This window comes from Helobdella robusta, assembly GCF_000326865.2.
Source record: "Helobdella robusta unplaced genomic scaffold HELROscaffold_17, whole genome shotgun sequence".
NCBI lineage: Eukaryota > Metazoa > Annelida > Clitellata > Rhynchobdellida > Glossiphoniidae > Helobdella > Helobdella robusta.
Genome location: NW_008703942.1, coordinates 2,691,584 through 2,710,382, shown reverse-complemented (window position 1 = coordinate 2,710,382; position 18,799 = coordinate 2,691,584). Strand labels below are relative to the sequence as shown.

At 32.5% G+C, this 18,799-nt stretch overlaps 3 protein-coding genes across 3 annotated transcripts; 1 reads left to right on the top strand and 2 right to left on the bottom strand.

Annotated features, from left to right (window-relative positions):
* Positions 1-3,272: 3,272 nt before the first annotated feature.
* HELRODRAFT_152971 (hypothetical protein) lies at positions 3,273-3,850 on the bottom strand (the record flags this gene model as incomplete). Its single annotated transcript, XM_009016098.1, has 3 exons — positions 3,273-3,434; positions 3,614-3,727; positions 3,794-3,850. Coding segments are annotated over 3 exons (333 nt in total), but the record flags the coding sequence as incomplete, so codon positions are not given.
* Positions 3,851-15,440: 11,590 nt separating this feature from the next.
* On the top strand, positions 15,441-15,848 carry HELRODRAFT_75869 (hypothetical protein; the record flags this gene model as incomplete). Its single annotated transcript, XM_009016097.1, has 1 exon — positions 15,441-15,848. The coding sequence occupies one exon, from the start codon at positions 15,441-15,443 to the stop codon at positions 15,846-15,848; it is 408 nt and encodes a 135-aa protein (XP_009014345.1).
* Positions 15,849-16,187: 339 nt separating this feature from the next.
* HELRODRAFT_191023 (hypothetical protein) lies at positions 16,188-18,283 on the bottom strand (the record flags this gene model as incomplete). Its single annotated transcript, XM_009016096.1, has 4 exons — positions 16,188-16,771; positions 17,061-17,207; positions 17,801-17,988; positions 18,155-18,283. 4 exons carry the CDS (start codon positions 18,281-18,283, stop codon positions 16,633-16,635), a joined length of 603 nt encoding a protein of 200 aa, XP_009014344.1. The 3' UTR covers positions 16,188-16,632.
* Between the last annotated feature and the right edge of the window lie 516 nt (positions 18,284-18,799).

Here is an 18,799-nt window from a genome sequence, read left to right as displayed (position 1 = left end):
GATTTAAACAATAGCAATAATAATAGCAGAACAGAATGAGAATGAATAATAATATTAAAGCTCACATGATACAATCGTTTTAGGATCAATTAAAGTAGGAGTGAGTTAGTTACTATCTACAAGACATTAAAATTTCATATCATCTAATAACTAATCTTTTGAAAAACAAAATTACCAAAAACACTTAAGAACGTATCAGTCACCATTACCGTAATCACTAAGCCATCATCATCACCATCATTATTATTATTATCATAAACATAATCATCACCACCATCATCATATTTCCCTGTATGCAAATCATTTATCATTGATCAGCCTCAGTATTGAAAATGGCGTTCGTGATTTCATCAGCTGTGATGTATTTGAAAGAGTAAAATATAATATATGATACATTATATAGCCATTACCATTGCAAACATCATCGTCATCAACATTGCTATATATAGATGAAAAAAATTGTGTAACAGTCTGTCTGACATGATGGCTATATGCTGAGAAATGATGATCCGTCAATAATGAAATGACATTTACATGATCATAACATTACAAAATAACAACAATGATAACATTAATCGTGATCTCAAATGATAATATAATAATAATGATAAAACCATATGAAGAGAGTGCAAATGGATGACGAATAGAAATCACTTCGGAATAAATTTAACGAAATAATTGCTGCTGATTTCAATTTGTATCTAAGTTTTAACCAAAACTACTACAGCAACAACTCAAAATACAATAATCCTAATTTCAATGTTCACTATTCAAGACAGCATATGACCATAATTTAATCTTTCACGCTTTTTAAAGAACTTATAACAAAAAAATTTAGACTAGAAATTGAACTATAGCAGTTTAATTTTGACTAGAAAGCTTTTGTTTAATTAGATAATTACCCCTTCATCCCACAAGAAATTTTAGACTAGAAATTGAACTATAGCAGTTTAATTTTGACTAGAAGGCTTTCGTCTAACTAGATAATCACCCCATCCACCCAGCCAATATCCATCTGCTACATAAATGACTTCAATTATGAAATATAATAAAGAATGTTTGTCGTCCGTACTGCCATTGCTTCCAGTGTAACAGAAACGTGATAGAGCAATCTATAGACTACATTTCCATGCTTTCCAATCTTCAACTGCACCACTGGTATAACGTACATGGGGTTAATAGCTCAGCAAAAAAAGTAACTCAATCGTGTTTCAAAATTTCAAATAAAAAGGAAAATTAATTTACGAACATCGAAAAAAGAACCAAAAATATACATTACGATTGACGTTTTAAACCAGGGAAAGTAAAATGAAACAAATTATAACTACAATAAAATTGTGTTCCTACAAACTCTACAAAATTCGAAAATAATCTTTACATGAAATTATAAACAAGAAAGTGTTTAAAAAATTAACCAATAGTAATTTATAAAATAAAAAACTCCACAAAATAATAAAAGCCGTCAAGAAAATTAACAATAAAAGCAATAAAAACAACAAAGAGCTATAAAAAAAAACAAAAAAAAATGACGAAAAATGAAAAAAGATGGATGACTGATAATCATGGAAAATAAATTTTATATATTTATATATCACAATGAATTGAAATCACAAAACAGTTTAACAATGCTAAAATAGGCTGACAAAAGTTTAATACATTAACTCAAAAAAACAAACATTTGAAAATATTGTCACAGAAATAAACAATAATAATAATAATTAATTGCCAAAAATAATAACAAAAGTAATAATGTAAAATTTATTAATCAATTAATCATCTAATTAATCAACTAATTAATCATTTAATTAACTAAAGTTAACAATAATATCCGGGCAACTTATGTTAATATTGCGTTCGTTTAAAAAATGAAATATCAAATCCAACGTTAAAACCGGTGACTACATTTAGAACAAGATAAAATTGTTTACGACTGATAAGAAATTGAAAATGAACAAGAATAAACGAAGAATGAATCACAGGGAGGAAAATAAACTGCAAAAGGTAAATAAAACGAGTGACTTGAAATGTGACGGCGGCAGCTATCAAACAGCAAAGCAGTGATAAGATAGAAGAAAACAATTTGATTAGATGTAAGGGAACAAAAAAAAAGAAAAATAAATAAAAATCAACATACAAAATGAAGAACAATTTTAAAATAGCGCTCAAAATTCTAAATAAAACACAAATAATAATGCGCTGAAGAAATAATAATAATATCAAACTAGTAAGTATATAAGCGTAATAAAGACATCACACACACATATACTGCAAGATTGTTAGTGATAACAAATATGTTAGTAGTGGTGTCGCAGGTAACGGGTTCAATTTCCAACTACGGCGTCGTCATGAATATAATGGTGGAAAAAATTTTAAACTGAGGAAAACCCTGTAAGCATTGCATTCTGAATTAGATCTATTTTGCAGTATCGTCAGATCAAATTCTGTCATGTTGACAATTTGCTGGTTGATCTTAACTAATTTTTTCCATAATTGAGACTTGAGAAGTTTATAAAACAAATGAAAAGCAACAGTGAATTATGAAATGAATCTAGGACGGTGAAATTACAGGAAAAATAAATTGATTACAAATTTGTGACTATAGAAAATGAATATCAAACACAAAAGCCGATAGCAGAAAATGCTTTCTAAATAACATAAAAAAACAAACAAAACAAACAAACGACTTAAACAAATGAATAAGTGTTCTCTACAGCTCTGTTGGCTGATGAAGATGAAGAAGATGATGAGGAGGATGATGACGACGATGTAGCAGCACTACTTGATTGGTTCATCATCATCATCTCCACCACCTCTTCAATCCTCAACCTCACAGACCCACTCACAACCACAGATGCAACGCCACCACCAGCAACACCAGCCACAGCACCTGAGGACATAGATGTTATCACAGGCAATCTGGTATTTGACGTTGTAGTTGTTGTGGTTGATCTAGTGGCTTCATGTGGTGTGGTGATTGTGGTAACAGAAGTACTACCAGTATTGCTATTTGAAGATTGACTTGACTGACTGTTATTATTGTTATTACTATTATTAAGATTATTATTAACGTTAACATCATCAACACTGAGTACCATGTTGCTGTTAACCAATCCATTAACTCGGTTGCCAGGCAACTGACGACCATGTCTACTCTCACTCAGATTACCACCACCACCACCACCACCACCACCACCACCACCACCACCACCACCACCACCACCACCAAGATTTTGCTGTCTCTGAGATGTTCGATGATTTCTCAACGAGAGAACTTTTTGTGAGAGGACATAGCTGGTGAGGGTGACGTCAGACAGTCCTCCAGTCTCCAGTGGAATGGGATTAACCTTGAAGTGTTCCAGCATGTCAAAGATAGTTGGAAAGGTCAAGTGTTGCACGTGACATTCTCCCCCAGAGTTCAAGGTCATTCGTAGATGCTGGAAAGATCAAATAGATTTTGTTAAGAGCATCAGTTGCGATGTAAAAAATAGAAGAAATTGAATGAGTTAGCCATTAAATTCAACAATAAATAGTAAAAAGCATCACATTATGTTTAAAGCAAATCTGATGTCACATTAATTATAAACACAGCAGATTAAAAAATTATGCTGACAACCTTGGCCTTTGATTGAAAGTTAAATGTGAGGACCAGTTCTCCCATGCGAGTCTCACTCTGTCGAACGAGAAATATTCCTTGAAGGTTGGCTGGAATGTTGTTGTTGTTGTTGTTCTGCTGTTGGGTTGCCTGTTGAGAGTGTTGAGGAACTTGTTGCAGCAGTTGTTGCTGTTGAAGAACCAGCCGAGCTGCCTCCATTCTCGTTATCATGCCGTGAAACCATGGACAATCATTCAAAATAATGTTGTTGTTGTTGGTATTGGTACTGTTGCTATGGTGTTTGTTGCTGTTGCCGCTCAACATTGCAAAACTTTGTTGAGTACTTGTTGCAGATGTTGACGGCATTAAAACACTACTGCTGCTATTAGATGTGTTGATGTTGTTGGTGTTGTCAGACGTGGCCTGTGTTGATTTGCCAATAAGTGACTGTACAAGACCACTTTGTGGCACCTTTGAGGATCTCTTCAAACCAAAGGTGCTTCTAGAGGTGCTTGCTTGAGAACTGCTTGCTCCTATTGCATTCAACTTCAACACACTCCTGCTACCAACACTGCCTGGACTATGACTTGAACTGTTTGTGGCACTTGAAATATTAGTGCTGCTGTTTATAGCTGTGGCAGTGTTTGCGACAGTAATGCTGCTGGTGCTAGAAGTATTAGAAGTAGTAGTAATTGCAGTTGCAGTTGTATTTGTAGTAGTAGCGCTAACAGTAGTTGATTTTGTAAAAAAAATAATATTACTACTTGCAGAATTGACATTTTTGGTCGCTTTGTTCAGCTTGTGAACAGGCAAGAAAGAATTTTTTGTTGCGGATGATGTAGTAACTGTGGTACTCGAAGTAGTAGTAATATTACTGCTACTGTTGGTGGTGTTGACAGTAGCAGCATCAATTGGTGTGGACAGCCTCCTAATGTTTTGTGATAACGACGACGACGATGAGGTCATTGATGATGATGCCGATATTGGTAACGTGTGTGCATTCCGAGTACCTTCATAAAAATACAGGAAAACTCATGCTAAGTCATTCGAATAGATATTTCTTAGATGAATACATCGAATGAAATAAATAAATAAAATTGAATTTGTTGCAATCATTGAAGACTAAGTCTTGACTTAAAAACCTTTCATGAAATGAAAGTAGCACAACCAACCAGCACTGCTTCCACTGAGAAGAACAAACTCCGAATCTACAAGTGATACTGCTGCCGTTGCAGAAGATCTGCTTGTCATGAATGATGAGAAACGATGATGAGGGAGAGGAGGTTGTGCTGCTGCAACCGCTGCTGCAACCGCTGCTGACGTCGCAGAGACATTATTGTTGTTGTCATTTTTGAGGTTGTTACTGCTACTGCTTGTGCCACTGTTAAGCATAGTTTATTTGGATTCAAATGTTTCCTGATGGTAACGCTTATGATGACGATGACGATTGGATGAGGGCGATGATGGTAAAGGTGGGTGATAATGATAACGTTGATGATAATAATGTCGATGATGAAAATGACGAAGATGAAGATGATGATGAAAAGGATGATGATACCCGTTTTGCTGCTGATATGCATGGAATGTTGCCATCCAATCTCTCAAATCGTCATCACTCTTCAACTGAAAGACGAACTCCTGGCACAGCTGACCCTGTATGACGATGATAACGATGATTATGATGATAATGATGAGGAAGAAGAAGAAGATGATGATGACAATGACTGTTACGAATATGATGATGACAATAACGACTATGATGATTATGATGACAAATACACTAGTTTAAAAAAGGTCAATTACGATGATTAATGATGATTATTATTGAAGATGATGATGGTGGTAGATGGAGATGATGATAGAACGTGATGATAAAAGTGATGACGAAACCACTGACATTAATTAAAAAAGTATAAATGATTTATGATGACAGACCAGGTATGAATTAATGAATAACATTAAAATGATCAGAAAACTTGATAACAAATAACACTAGGAAAGAAATGACGATGATAACAATAAATAACCTTGATAACAAATGTGTGTGGACATTCAGGTAGTTCTAAATCATTTGTATGTCTAACTTCACTAATGAGGCAGCAGAACAAGCCTGTATATGGCTTCAGAGACTGCAAATATATATGAGCATGTATGTAAAGTGTATAAATGTATGTACATAGACCTACTAATGTACTATGTACACACGTGTGTACATAGACATAAAAATGTACACACTCGCACATACGATACATTTAGTGTTTTGAAGAATACATTTAATAACGACAAATAGGAAAAAAAGAAAGAAGAGAAACCACCATCACCAAAATTTTTTTATTGCATCAAAAATTTTCATCTCAATTATCAAGTAAATGAGCATCTATTATCAATAGATGCATGAACAAAAAACAATGGAAATAATACATGATACAAACTTTTAAAGCAAACAAAGCATACAGTGCAAGCAACACTAACTTTTGGTGGAGCATAGACTTCAAAGAAATCACCAGCAACTGTTTTCAGCAGGACAACCTTGCACTTGAGCCACCTGGGGTCTCCAGATGTTTCATCCTCAGTCAACAAGCTCATTCCTCCTTCCTTCAAACATTCCACTAACAATTTTGTCATCTTTGGAAGGGAGGATGATGAAGTTGATGAAACTAATTTTTCTAGAATGTTGGTTTGATTGATTCGTTGTTGTTTGCTGCTGCCGCTTGGTGATGATTGTGATGATGACGACGACTTAGTTTTGTCTTGAGAAAGATTAAAATCATGAAAATGTTTGTTGAATAAGTTCTTCAAAGGCTTAGTGTTCACATATTTTCTTGATTTAAAAGCAAACTTATGGAAAAATGAAATGGTATGCTGTTTCTGAGAGTGGAACAACATGTCTCTGTCCACAGATGATTTGTTGATGTTCTGATGTGCCTTGTTTGATGATGATGAACCATTCTTTATTAAACTCTTAAAACTAGTACCATTACTCTTGCTGTTGCTTTTATTTAAAAATGACTTGGTCATCTTGTTGCTGCTGCTTCCAATAACAGGAATCTTTGATTTGCTTGATGTTGCACCTAGGTCCAACTGACTTCCTTCAAATGAATCATTTGATGATATCAAGCTAAAGTTTCTTAGCTTTTGGACCCGAGCGTCATGTGATGGATCGGATTTTGTTGGAGATGGACGTCCAATACTTATTGTTGAAATACGAATTTATGAATAAAATAGAATGCTGTTACTTGATATTTATAAAAAAGAAATAACTTGAAAAACTTTTTACACATTCCATTAAGCCTTAATGATTAAGGATTAAGAAGTCATTTCTTGCAAATAAAATTGAACCAAATTATATTCCCAAATCAAACAAAATAAAGAAATAACAAACTTTCTTTCGACATTTGAAAAAGTGGACGAACTCCTGAGAAGATGGTTCCCACTTTTGATGATTCTCAAGGTGAGGATGGAGGAATCAAAATGATGAAGAAAATATTCTGTAAATTTTTCACCAAAATGTTGTCCAGCATATTGTGGGTTGTCCTGAAGATACTGGCTGACGTACCAGGCAAATTCTTCTGCCGCAGATGATGCGTGATGTTCACAAAAGTCGCTCCAAGTCGTACGGTGGGGCTGGTGGTGGTGGTGAGGAGTCGTCTGCTGCTGATCAGAGAAGGAATCTTTGAAAAAATCATTCATCCTGATCGAATTGTTGCAGTTGCAAAAATTTAATTAAAACTTTAATTATTTTATTTGCATGTAATTTTTAATTCAAATTAAGCAGAAATAACGTGGAATTAAAAATAATTCGAAAATAAAATCATCGGCATATTTATTTATTTATGATATTTAAAAATTAATCTATTAAAATAATCAATACATACTTGCTTTTACGTAAAAGCCAAATTTGGCTTTTTTAACTTTTGTTCAAAGCTGAATATAATTTCAGCCATGTATGCATAAAGGTTTAGTCTTACACACCGCACCCATATACTTAGAATACCTACACCTAGAATTCATGCCACATACAGATACTGAAAAAAAAACAAATTTTCGCTTGCAGCACCCATCAACTTTATGAGTTTTATTAAAAGGGTAGCCTAATAAATTTATTGTTGTCTTTATGGTAGTGCATACATACGAATGTACTCAACTACAATAATATACGAATACACCTTAATTTTTCTGCCAGTTTGACTTTTCTGGCTCCTCTTTTTTTATCTTTTAAATTGATACATTTTACCCCTAGTATAGTATAAGTTGCGTAAATCAATGTATTCGATAGATACATGAATATATATATCCATGGATATATATTATATCAAGATATATTATAATAAATCTAAGTTTGGTACAGTTAATAATAAAATCCTTGTCCCATACCAACTTAGTTGTACACTATTTCACGATAACCCAATTGGATTCTCAGCTTTGAAATCCTGCATTCACAACATTAATAGTGAATATCCATAGTCTATGAAATTATTGCTAATACGACGTGTCAATTTTTGAGTAAATTTTGAGTAAGAAAAAACAAATTAATATTTTACATTAATTTATTATAATTGAATTTATACGAGAAAATTTATTAATTTATTTAATTTTTAGACGAAATTATAATAATTGTGTCCGCAACAATTGAATGAGCTATCAGAAACTGTTAGTTTCTTCATTGGAAGCGATTCCATCCGAAAATGTAACTGAATTTTTTTTCCTTCCAGTCACTATGCGATATAACATTAATGCAATTTATTAATTATTAAGCAAACCGCTAGAATTTTATGCAAAAAAAATTATATAAAAAAAAATTAAAAAAATAAATAAATAACGTATTGATTAAACAATGCATATAAAACCATTAAAACCAATGTGTTAAGAATAAGTGAATGAAACAAATCAATCAATGAAACACGTTTTTTCACTGTTCAACTAAAACGTTCATGTTCGCTTTACAGCTTCTTAAAACGTTACTTTGTTACTTCGAATAATTTTCATAGCAAGTTTGAGGTGGACAAACTCTAACTTAAACTTGAAAAAATTCATTTAATTATTTCTCAGAAGTATGATTTATTAAGCCTTATTTGATAATGTAAAATGTAAAAGAAAAATAATAAAAGAAAGCAAATGTCCTGATATCTGAAGATGTAATGTGAAATGCAAAAGCGAATGACCTGATGGGTTATCGCGACTGGACGATGGTTTGTACACATAGGTGTCCAGAGAAATTATCGAAGAAACATCTGACTGTTGAGTGTTCACGATGTTCAATTTCAATTATTTTTTTTAATAATAATATTAAAATAATAACTTTTAATTCAAAATGTTTAGCGTTGAAATCATTTTAATCTGTGATTCTGAACGCGATTTCTCTCACCCATTATATAAAGCAATGCACGCCAAATGCAATATTTCTCATTAGATCTCATGAAATATTTGCCAATGTTTTCAACTTTACTTGAAAATTCTTTCATAAATTTTAAACATTGCAACAAAACTTTCTATTTATTCATATTCAGTTAGTTTCGTGAGTATGGTGCGGTATCTGCTTGCAGGTTGAGTGATGTCAGAGTAGGTGTGTGTGTGTGTGAATACGTCGTATGGTAAAGTCTTTGTGGCGCTAGGCATTAATTTAAAAGTAAGATTCGTTCTGCGAACAGCTCTGCGCCTGTCAGATATGAATAGCTAAGTAAAAAAAAGAAACAGATTGAAAGCCTGGAGATGATGAAAATAAATATAATTACATTTTCAGATATCAAACTTGGAGCTTTTTTAAGAGCTTCGTTAAAATTGTGCTGCTGACTGGTCTTTTCATCTACTGGGAGATCACTGGTTGGTTGATTGGTTGATTGGTTGGTTGATTAATGGGTTGATTAGTTGGTTGATTGGTTGGTTGGTTCATTGATTGGTTTGTTGATTGGTTGGTTGGTTCGTTAGTTGGATGCCTGGTCAATCGAACTTAAATATTTGTAGAGACGTGAAATACTTGCAGACAAAGCATTCTTATTAGCTGACGATTACATACAAGTTGTACTGAAAAGTTAGATGCCATTGGTAGGTATTTCTTCTCAAGAATAAACAAAATATCCATAAGAGAACATTTGACATGTAAAACTTTTAAATGAGAAGATGAATAAAAAGTTGATAAATAAATTCACAAATAACTAAATAGATAAATAAATGAATGGATGAATGAATGAATGAACGAACGAACGAACGAACGAACAAACGAATGAACGAATGAATAAATGAATGAACGAACGAACGAACGAACGAACGAACGAACGAACGAACGAATGAATGAACGAACGAACGAACGAATGAATGAATAAATGAATAAATGAATGACCTTATTTCATCCCAGTCACTTTCATCATCTACCAATTTTGTGACTCGACCATTATCAGGTGAATTTGTTGTTGCAGATGCAGGTCGCATTCTAGATGATTCAAGGCGGAGTTGATGGTTTTGTTGTTGCTGTAATTGTTGTTGCTGTGATTGTTGTTGCTGCTGTCGTCGTTGTTGTTGTTGTCGTTGTTGTAATTGTTGTTGCTGATGTTTTTGAATGTTTCTAACAAAATCTTCACTGATAGAGAGATCATCATCATCAACATCATCTTCAACGTCAACATCATCATCGCCATCTTTCTTTTCAGTGCTGCCATTGGTTAAAAATTGGACAATCTATATCTGAAACCAACTTATATTCAAGATGACATTGTAAAATTTATTGGAGGTTCAACGAGAATGGCTGATCGTGAAGCATGTATGTTCTACTAACTGACCTCTTGCTACGTTGTTGCAACTGCTCGCCAACTAGCTTATCAAACATTACATCGTAATGATTTCGAATCTTTTCAAAATCGTGCAGATTCTACAAAAATTAAATAAAAAAATATCATTCACCGAAAATCCAATTAATCAATAAAAAATTAATTTTAAAATGTTTGCCACATCCATTCACTAATAAAAATTACATGTTCGAAAAGTTGTGAAAAAGAAGTAGAAGTACCTTGAACCAATCCATCCTCTGAGTGAGTATGGTGCTTGAGATGCTCTTGAACGCCTCATCACTGATCCGCATGTTCTGCGCCGAGTGTTCCGTGGTTTAGGTTTATTTTAATACTACATTTTCTACTGCTCATAAACATAAAAATGAACTACCAAACTACAACAAAACAATGTTAAACGCTTAGTTTGAATTACTGTTTAAAGTAGCAATGCGAATTATAGCGTTTGAAGTAACTATCGTTTCGTTAGTGATGGTAGTATTAGATCGAGAGAAGCTATATTAGTAATTCTAATGATGTCAACTTGCCATTGCCAACCTCAACTCCTAATCTATCGAGACGGAGTTGTAGCTCCTGTTGTACTTGCGTCCTGGCCGCCTGCAGTCTTCTTTCATCTGCCTCAACTTCTTTTCATACATTATATTCATCTTCGTCAATATCAGTCAGTTATTACTATATAGCTATGACTCTACAAATAAACTATATTTAAAGAACACAGTTACAAAAGTAACAGTCTGTTAATGCTAAACGTGTCAAAGTTACATAATAAAAAAATAGTAAGGAAATACTAATGTTAAATGTGCATTGGAGTCAGCAGCGTCCAAATTAATTTATTAACTAATTGTAAATACTATAAGATATAACTTATACAAAATAATATTCAATCAAAATTATTACAAAAAACGGTAAAAAATGATATGCAGAAGCAATTGATTGATAAGAGACTGGGTGATGACGAAACCTGACAATTTAGGAACATCATAGGCAACATCAGCAGCAGCAGCAGCAGGAGGAGGAGGAAGAATGTTTGCACTGTTCATTTCTTCCAACTGTTCATTCATCATCCTCCTTCTGACTGAGGCTACGGGAACATTGATGACGTCATCATCGCTATCAACAGTAATTTTGTTTTTTTGTGACTTAACCACATTTCCTGTTGGTTTTCCGGTTGTTTTGTCATCGTCAATAATTTTTGTTGTTGTAGTTATTTGCACACTTTTAATTTTTTTGTTTTTTTCGGAGATATTTTTTAAGAATGCAACTTCCGAATTTATTTGTGGCCTTTCTTCAAACCTTTTCACTAAGTTCTTGTTAGATAGTTTCAAATTTTTCACCTAAGAGAAGTAATTGTTGAAAAAAATGAACATTTTGAATGGACGATGATGGTCTTAATTCCTATCAACCTAATATGACCAGAAACCACGATATGACTGAACATTAGTAACATCGTTCTCCAATGTCTTTTTATATAAACTGCACACGTTTTTAATAACTACACACTTGTTCCTGAAGCCGTTGAACTTGCTGTTTGTACAATTGTTCAACATGTTGCAGCTCTCTCTTCCAATGTTCTTCTGTGGCTGCCACAGACTCCACAAAATGTTTGCCGTCGCCAGAAGCTGTCTTCAACTGAGAGGTCAGTTGTTCTTTCAGGAGGGCCACCTCCTCGCGCTGTTTCTGAAGGTCGTTCATCTCCGTCGAGGCCAGAATAAAGTTTCCATTTCCTGGTTCATTCATTTGTAAACTAATAAAACTATTTTTTTATCATTATCAATAGGACTTATTAATTGTAACCATGGAATGTTAAAGTAAAATTGATTTTTGTATTCTTATTCTTCCTAATATACGCTTCACTGAAAATAAAAGAAACGAATATTAATTGTTGGGCCTATTTTTACTATTGATAAGTAAAAGGCAACCTACTATATTTCAATTCCTAATTTCATGATTAATATATATTAAGTGATATATGTTTAATTTACTCAATCTTTTTTGTAGAACTGCAAGAGCCTTCTCAGCCTCCGACCTTTCCATCTCCACCGATTTGACTTGATTTCGAAAGTTTCTCTCGAGTTCCTCTAACTCTTTCTATGGTGTTAACATTATTTTAAATTCACTTCGTAAGGGTATATAGTTGAAAAATATTAAGCAGAGATTGAAATTTCATATTATGTTCATGCCACATTCACGTCATACTTCGGCTCACAGCAATTGTAGGGAGAGAAGAGAACATTTAAAATTATAACATACACCACAAACTGCTCAACAATTTAGAAATGGTTTTAAAAACAAGAAAAAACAGTAGCAATGTAAACAGTCCATAAAGATTGTAAATTGATTACAACATTTCTAGGGATGATGAAATAAACGTGATACCGTACATCACATCAAGACAAGTTCGCTGAGTAACTACCAGCATTTAATTGGAATTAAGCGATCGGCGTGAATAGGAAAGATCAAATTGGGGTGTAAACGTCAGAAAATTCAAATGTTTTATAAATGTTCATTGAATTCCTCACCACCAGCGTCGAGCGTGCGTTATCATTTGCTGATATTTCCAACTTAAACACAAAAACTTGAAACGAACGACAAAACTCATGATGAACGATGATAATGTTAGATGAGCTAAAAAGCAGATCCAATTAATTCAACAAAAAAGTTAATGAAGAGTTGAATATTAATTGAGTAGGATATGACAAACTTGGTGGGAATCCTTCAGCTCATTCAACATTTTCTCATTATATTTTTCACTTTGATTTTCATCTTTTACCTGTGACATCATGAAGAAAAGTTATCAGCATAGAACCAGCAACACTCCTACAGCAGTAGGAGATATCAATTAATTAATTAAATCAAATACAACCAAACAGTTGCGGAAGTGCATTAAAATGAACAAAACTGAAAAATCCAACTACCGCAACTGCCACCTTCTTCTTATGTTTGAGAACTTCCTCTTGTAACTTACCATTCAGGGTCTTCACTTCATTTCTCAGTGATTCATTTTCACTTTCTAGAGTTCGCAGGGCACTCGTGTTTTCTTGAAGTGCTGTCTTGCTGTCAGCGTTGTGTCTCTTCAACATGTGTCTTTGTAAGAATATTTCACTCATGAACTCTTTCGAACAATATGGACACTGCGAAAAAAAAGTGAAAAGGAAATCAGTTATATAAAGATATAAAATTACAAGTAGATGCGTTTTAAATAAACAAATTAAAAAAAAACAATGAAATGATGAAACGTCACACTTGGAAATACGAGTTGACGCCATGTTTCAAAAGTTTCTGCTGAGTTATGATAATCTTCTTGCGATTGTGACTTTCCAGTTTGAACTTTTGAAGGTCATCTCTCAAAATTTTTATCTCTTCAGCACACGCTGAGCATTTCTAAAAATGATTTAATTATCATAAATTATTAAAAAATTCATCTCCAACCAAGTTATAGAAAATGCTTGAAGAATTAAACAACCTTGTTCAGTTTATCTGTTACCTGAATGTTTTCTTGGAGTTTTGTAACAAAATATTCTTGAGTGTGCTAAGTTAAATTAATTAAGGAGATCATTTGTCATATCAATTTCATTTATATATTTAAAACTATTTAAAATTAATTGTAGATTGAATTAATAAATAGGATTGATAAAATTTAGCTTAAAATAGTTGCTGCAACAATAACCATCAAGTATTCAATGATAAGCTGAGCAAGTTGGAACAGTTTCACCAATGTTGGATCGATTTTTTGCAAATTCTGAAAAGTATAGAAAATTAAACAAACTACAAGAAATTGTTAAATAAAAAAAAAATTTAAAAGCCAAGAATAAAATTATTCATAATAGTATGACATAACAGTCATTGTTGTGGTTATTTATTATAGTTTTATACTAACATAGATAGATAAATAATAATATAAAACATACAAATTCATTGTGAACATTAATGAATGCCACATTCATTATATTCTCTTGCAGGCTCTCAAAGTCTTTCTTCTGAATGATCTGTTCAACACTCACAGAACCTTTGCAAACATTTAATCATTATTTAGTTCAAGAAGCTTTTTTACTTTTATAAAAAAAACTAACTACATACCATTCTGAAACCAATTTTAATGATAATAAAATTTATTTCAATTGTTTTAAATATGCTAACATTATTTTTTTAGTATAATTATTATTACCATAGTTATTTATAATTAATATGCGCAACAAACTTATTTTCCTCCAGTCCAACATCATGTTTCTTGGAGCAAACTCAAATGATACATCATTCATTCTTAATTTTATGTGGAAATTAATTTTTATCTTCTAAAATTTATTTAATTCATTATATTTTTGGTAAATGAAGATTTATTTGATGAATTAAAATAAAATATGTCATGTCATGTGTGTGCTGTAGGATTTCGGTATTAAAAACAGATTTGACTGCAATTAATAAAAAAACATTATTTTTATATTTATTTATTTGTTTGAATATATATCTTCTTATATTTTTATTTTATATATAATATATATAAAAATATACAGACAACAAAAATATTATTATTATATTTATAATAGATTAATTTTTTAACACACAAATTTTATAAAACTAGTATTTAGATCGCAGAAAATTTTGTCAAAAAAATAAATAGCTCTATTTTAAACTGAACGTTTTAATAATTATTGAGCAATATTAATTGAAATAATATTTCAGCAATTCAGAAGAATATTTGAATAATTTTGTTGTACTATTGGAAGCAGGTAAATTTTGTGGTGGTTGTTGTCATTGGTGATAATTAAAAACTAAATGTTAACTTAGTAAAAAATTGAACCAAAGTTTATTTACAAACCATCTCAAATTGTTCAGTTAAAAACTAATAAATTTTTTTTATACAGTTAATTTATAACCTATTTTTGATTAAATTTTATTGTTAAAAACACAAACTAAAAAATTTCAATTTTAGTTTCTTTATTGTTTACATTGTGAACAAATTTCATTATCGTCTATATAATGTAAACGTTTTTGAAATTTTTTAAACAGTAAGATTCTTTGCCATTGTAATATAGATTTCATGTAAAATTTTTCAAATTAAATAAAACATAATGTTTTTGTCGTATGACAAAGTGTCGAAAGTGTTAGGGATGACGATGTACGAACTGTGGATCAATCTGGTGTGCATTCTTCTTTCGTCGGTTTTGCTGGTTTTAAAGTTGGAGGATGTCTTGGAGATGTCCTGGTTCATCGTCTTTACACCTATGTTCGTCTGCAGTGGACTGCTTGCCTATCTGATCATCATCATGTACATTCGTTCACTGCAATCTCGAAGCATCAGCAGACAGAGTGCCACTTTCAAGATGTTCTTTTCATCATTTTTCACCATCGCATTGTTTTCATTTTACTTGTTAGTTTGTTTGAAATTGAACAATTTGTCACATCTCTCATTTTCAATCATACTCACCCCACTGTATCTGGCTCTAGTCGTTTCTATATTTCAAGTCTGCAAGAATTGATGTTCTTTTAATTAATTTTAAACTTCATTTATTAAATATGCTGTAAATTTGTGTGTAATCATTTTGGTATAATGGTAATAATTATAATGTATATGTATGTACAAGCTGTATTATATAAATTTTTGTATACAAAATTTTTTCTCAAATAAACAACAATTTTCAACTTTAGCTTGTTTTTATTTAATGTACTGTTATCAGGTAAGAAGATTATATATGCATATGTGTATATATATGTATATATATATATATATATATAAATTCCAGTCGATCATATATATATATATATATATATTTCAAAGTTTTGATCATTTGATGAAAAATGAACAACTCAAATAATAATTTAAGTATTAACGATAGTATTTAATATATAATCAACATATAATACTGATATGTTTCAATACTAAACCGACGTTGATGAAGAAAATAATTCTTTATTGTAAAAAACATAATACAATCTGTGCCTTCATTTCGAATAAAAATTGTTAAATAACGATGTGAACATACATGTATAGAACAAAAATACCAGCGGATAAATAATATATAATAACTTTTTAAGCAGTAGTAAAAATGTTATTCGTTAAAAATGGACGAAGATTAGTTGAACAATGAACAGGACTTCGAATGCGTTCCGATTTTCTTTTAATAAATAAACATGTATAGAATAAGACTCAAATAGTTTCGTTATTGTAACACTTCTGTTATGCGACAGTTGAATGTTTTCAACTTTAGCGTCACAAAGTTTTTCAGTTTCTCTTAACGTTGGAAAAATTCAGCAATTCTACTATTACACGGATGATCCAGGCCAGGAGACAACATCCAATTCCAACTGGTCGATGGGTGATGACGTCATCAATCGCACAGCGTCGCCGTGAGTGGCTCCATCCAGTGAGATGCCGTTTACGGATAGTATGATGTCGCCGCTTCTGAAATATTTAAAATTAAGTTGTGACAGTGGTTTTTTTTGTCATTAGTAATTATAATACTGGAATATTTTAAAGTAATGTTTGTTATGTTTGCTAGAGTGACTATGATGACATTCTGATCGTGTACAATGCATTTAAACCTTTTTGTCATAAATCAATTACGAGACGGATATGACACATTACATGGTTATATGTGAGGTATAATATATCTCGGAACATTTAAAGGACACATGGTTAGTAAGCTTAAAGTTAGCGGAGTAGATTTCTGCAGTCGGTGAACATTTCTAACTTCAATTTGTTGGGCCTGAATGGATCCTTGAGGCTTTCAACGATGATGGGCAGAGGACCGCAGTTAATTTTGAAGCCACCCGTCACCGTGAAGTCCAGTGTGTTGGATGTGACTGTTATGTGAACGCGGCGTGGGTAGTAGCAGAAACTGTTTGGAGAAAATTTCAAAAGTTTAATTTTTATTATTACTTACATAGAAATTAGATGCACAGTATTTAAAAAAAAACTTAATGACTTTTGACACAAAAAAACCAGGGTTTTTTTTTACAAAAATAGGCGCTGGTACTCAGTGGCGGATCTAGACAATTTTAGAGGGGGCGTTCTAAATTTTGAACATTTGTCAAACGTTGACCGGTGGGGGGGAAATGTTTGAAATGTTTCGATGTTTCATTGTTGACCGTGAGGAACAATATATCTGGCTGACGACTTCTTTTCTTTAGTACGTCATTTTTTCGTCAAAAACGGTGCTTATTCGGTTAAAGCAATGAGTTTTACTGACTTTTCGTACAAATACTCGGTACTCTATGCAAGCCAAATCGCAACTGCAAACATACTAAATGTCTAAAACAATTTCATTTTTTAATTAACCAACTTAAATTGTTAAAATCAATAATTTTTGCCTCCACATTGGAAAAGGTTGTGACGGTACGCCGTACCGGTGCGTACCGTCACAAAAATGCACTGAAAATAACAACTTTAGACGTTACGGCGAATAGGCATTAAAAATGAATGGTTGCTGACTGCGGCAGAGCAAGCCAGAACTTCCAGGAAGGTGTGAAGTTGCCGTTTCCATCTGATGTTTCACTACCCTGCAAGATATGCACGCTCACGAAACTTTTCTTTGACGCCGACTTCAGAGTTCTGGCAGCCACTTCGTACGTTGTGTTTAGCAAACCAACTCCATTCACCGACAGCAGCACGTCTCCCTTCTTTGAAATTCAATTAAATTAAGACGACATCGTTAGTAAGTTCACGGAAATTGCATTTTATAATGTTTAAAATCAATTTATCACTCAACAATTGCTTTTGTTTTGACGGTTAATCGAATTTATATAGAACATTTTATAAATAAGAAATGAGAGCAGACGAGCGAACCATAAGTTGATTAGTTTTGGAGAGACAACCACCAGTCCAGAGGTTGGTGATGTAGATGGGGGTGTTGTGCTTGTTGTTGCACCCCCCTATACCTCCTCCTATGCTCAACCCTAAATATTCACCCTCCATCTAATTGTTCAAATCATTTCGTTTTTTATATTGAATAATATTTAGCAGCAAAACAAATACAGAGACAATATAATATTTTCAGAAGCTATTACATTTTCTACTACATTCTCTACAACTTAAGTCTGTTAATAAAAATAATAAGAACGTAGGTATGAAATTAGCAGAAAGTTTATTGCTGATATTCAAGTTGCCTTATTCAAGATTTTCGTTTTATACGTTGTGATTTATTATTCTTCAAATTAAATAACGAAGAGACCTTTTGAACGTGAATGACTTTATCCCGCGGCATGAATTGTAGGTCGAAAAAATTCAAATGTGTGTCGTCATCGCTGTTGATGCTGACGTCATCGGATGAATTCAGGGATGTGCGAGGTGAAGTCGAAGACGCGAAAATGGATGAATAAGTTGGATGGATTCTTGATATAAGGAGAGTCACTTCTGTTGAGCAGTTCTGAATGTGATGGTTGGTTGAACGAACGATTGATTGATTGATTGATCGATCGATTGATCGATTGA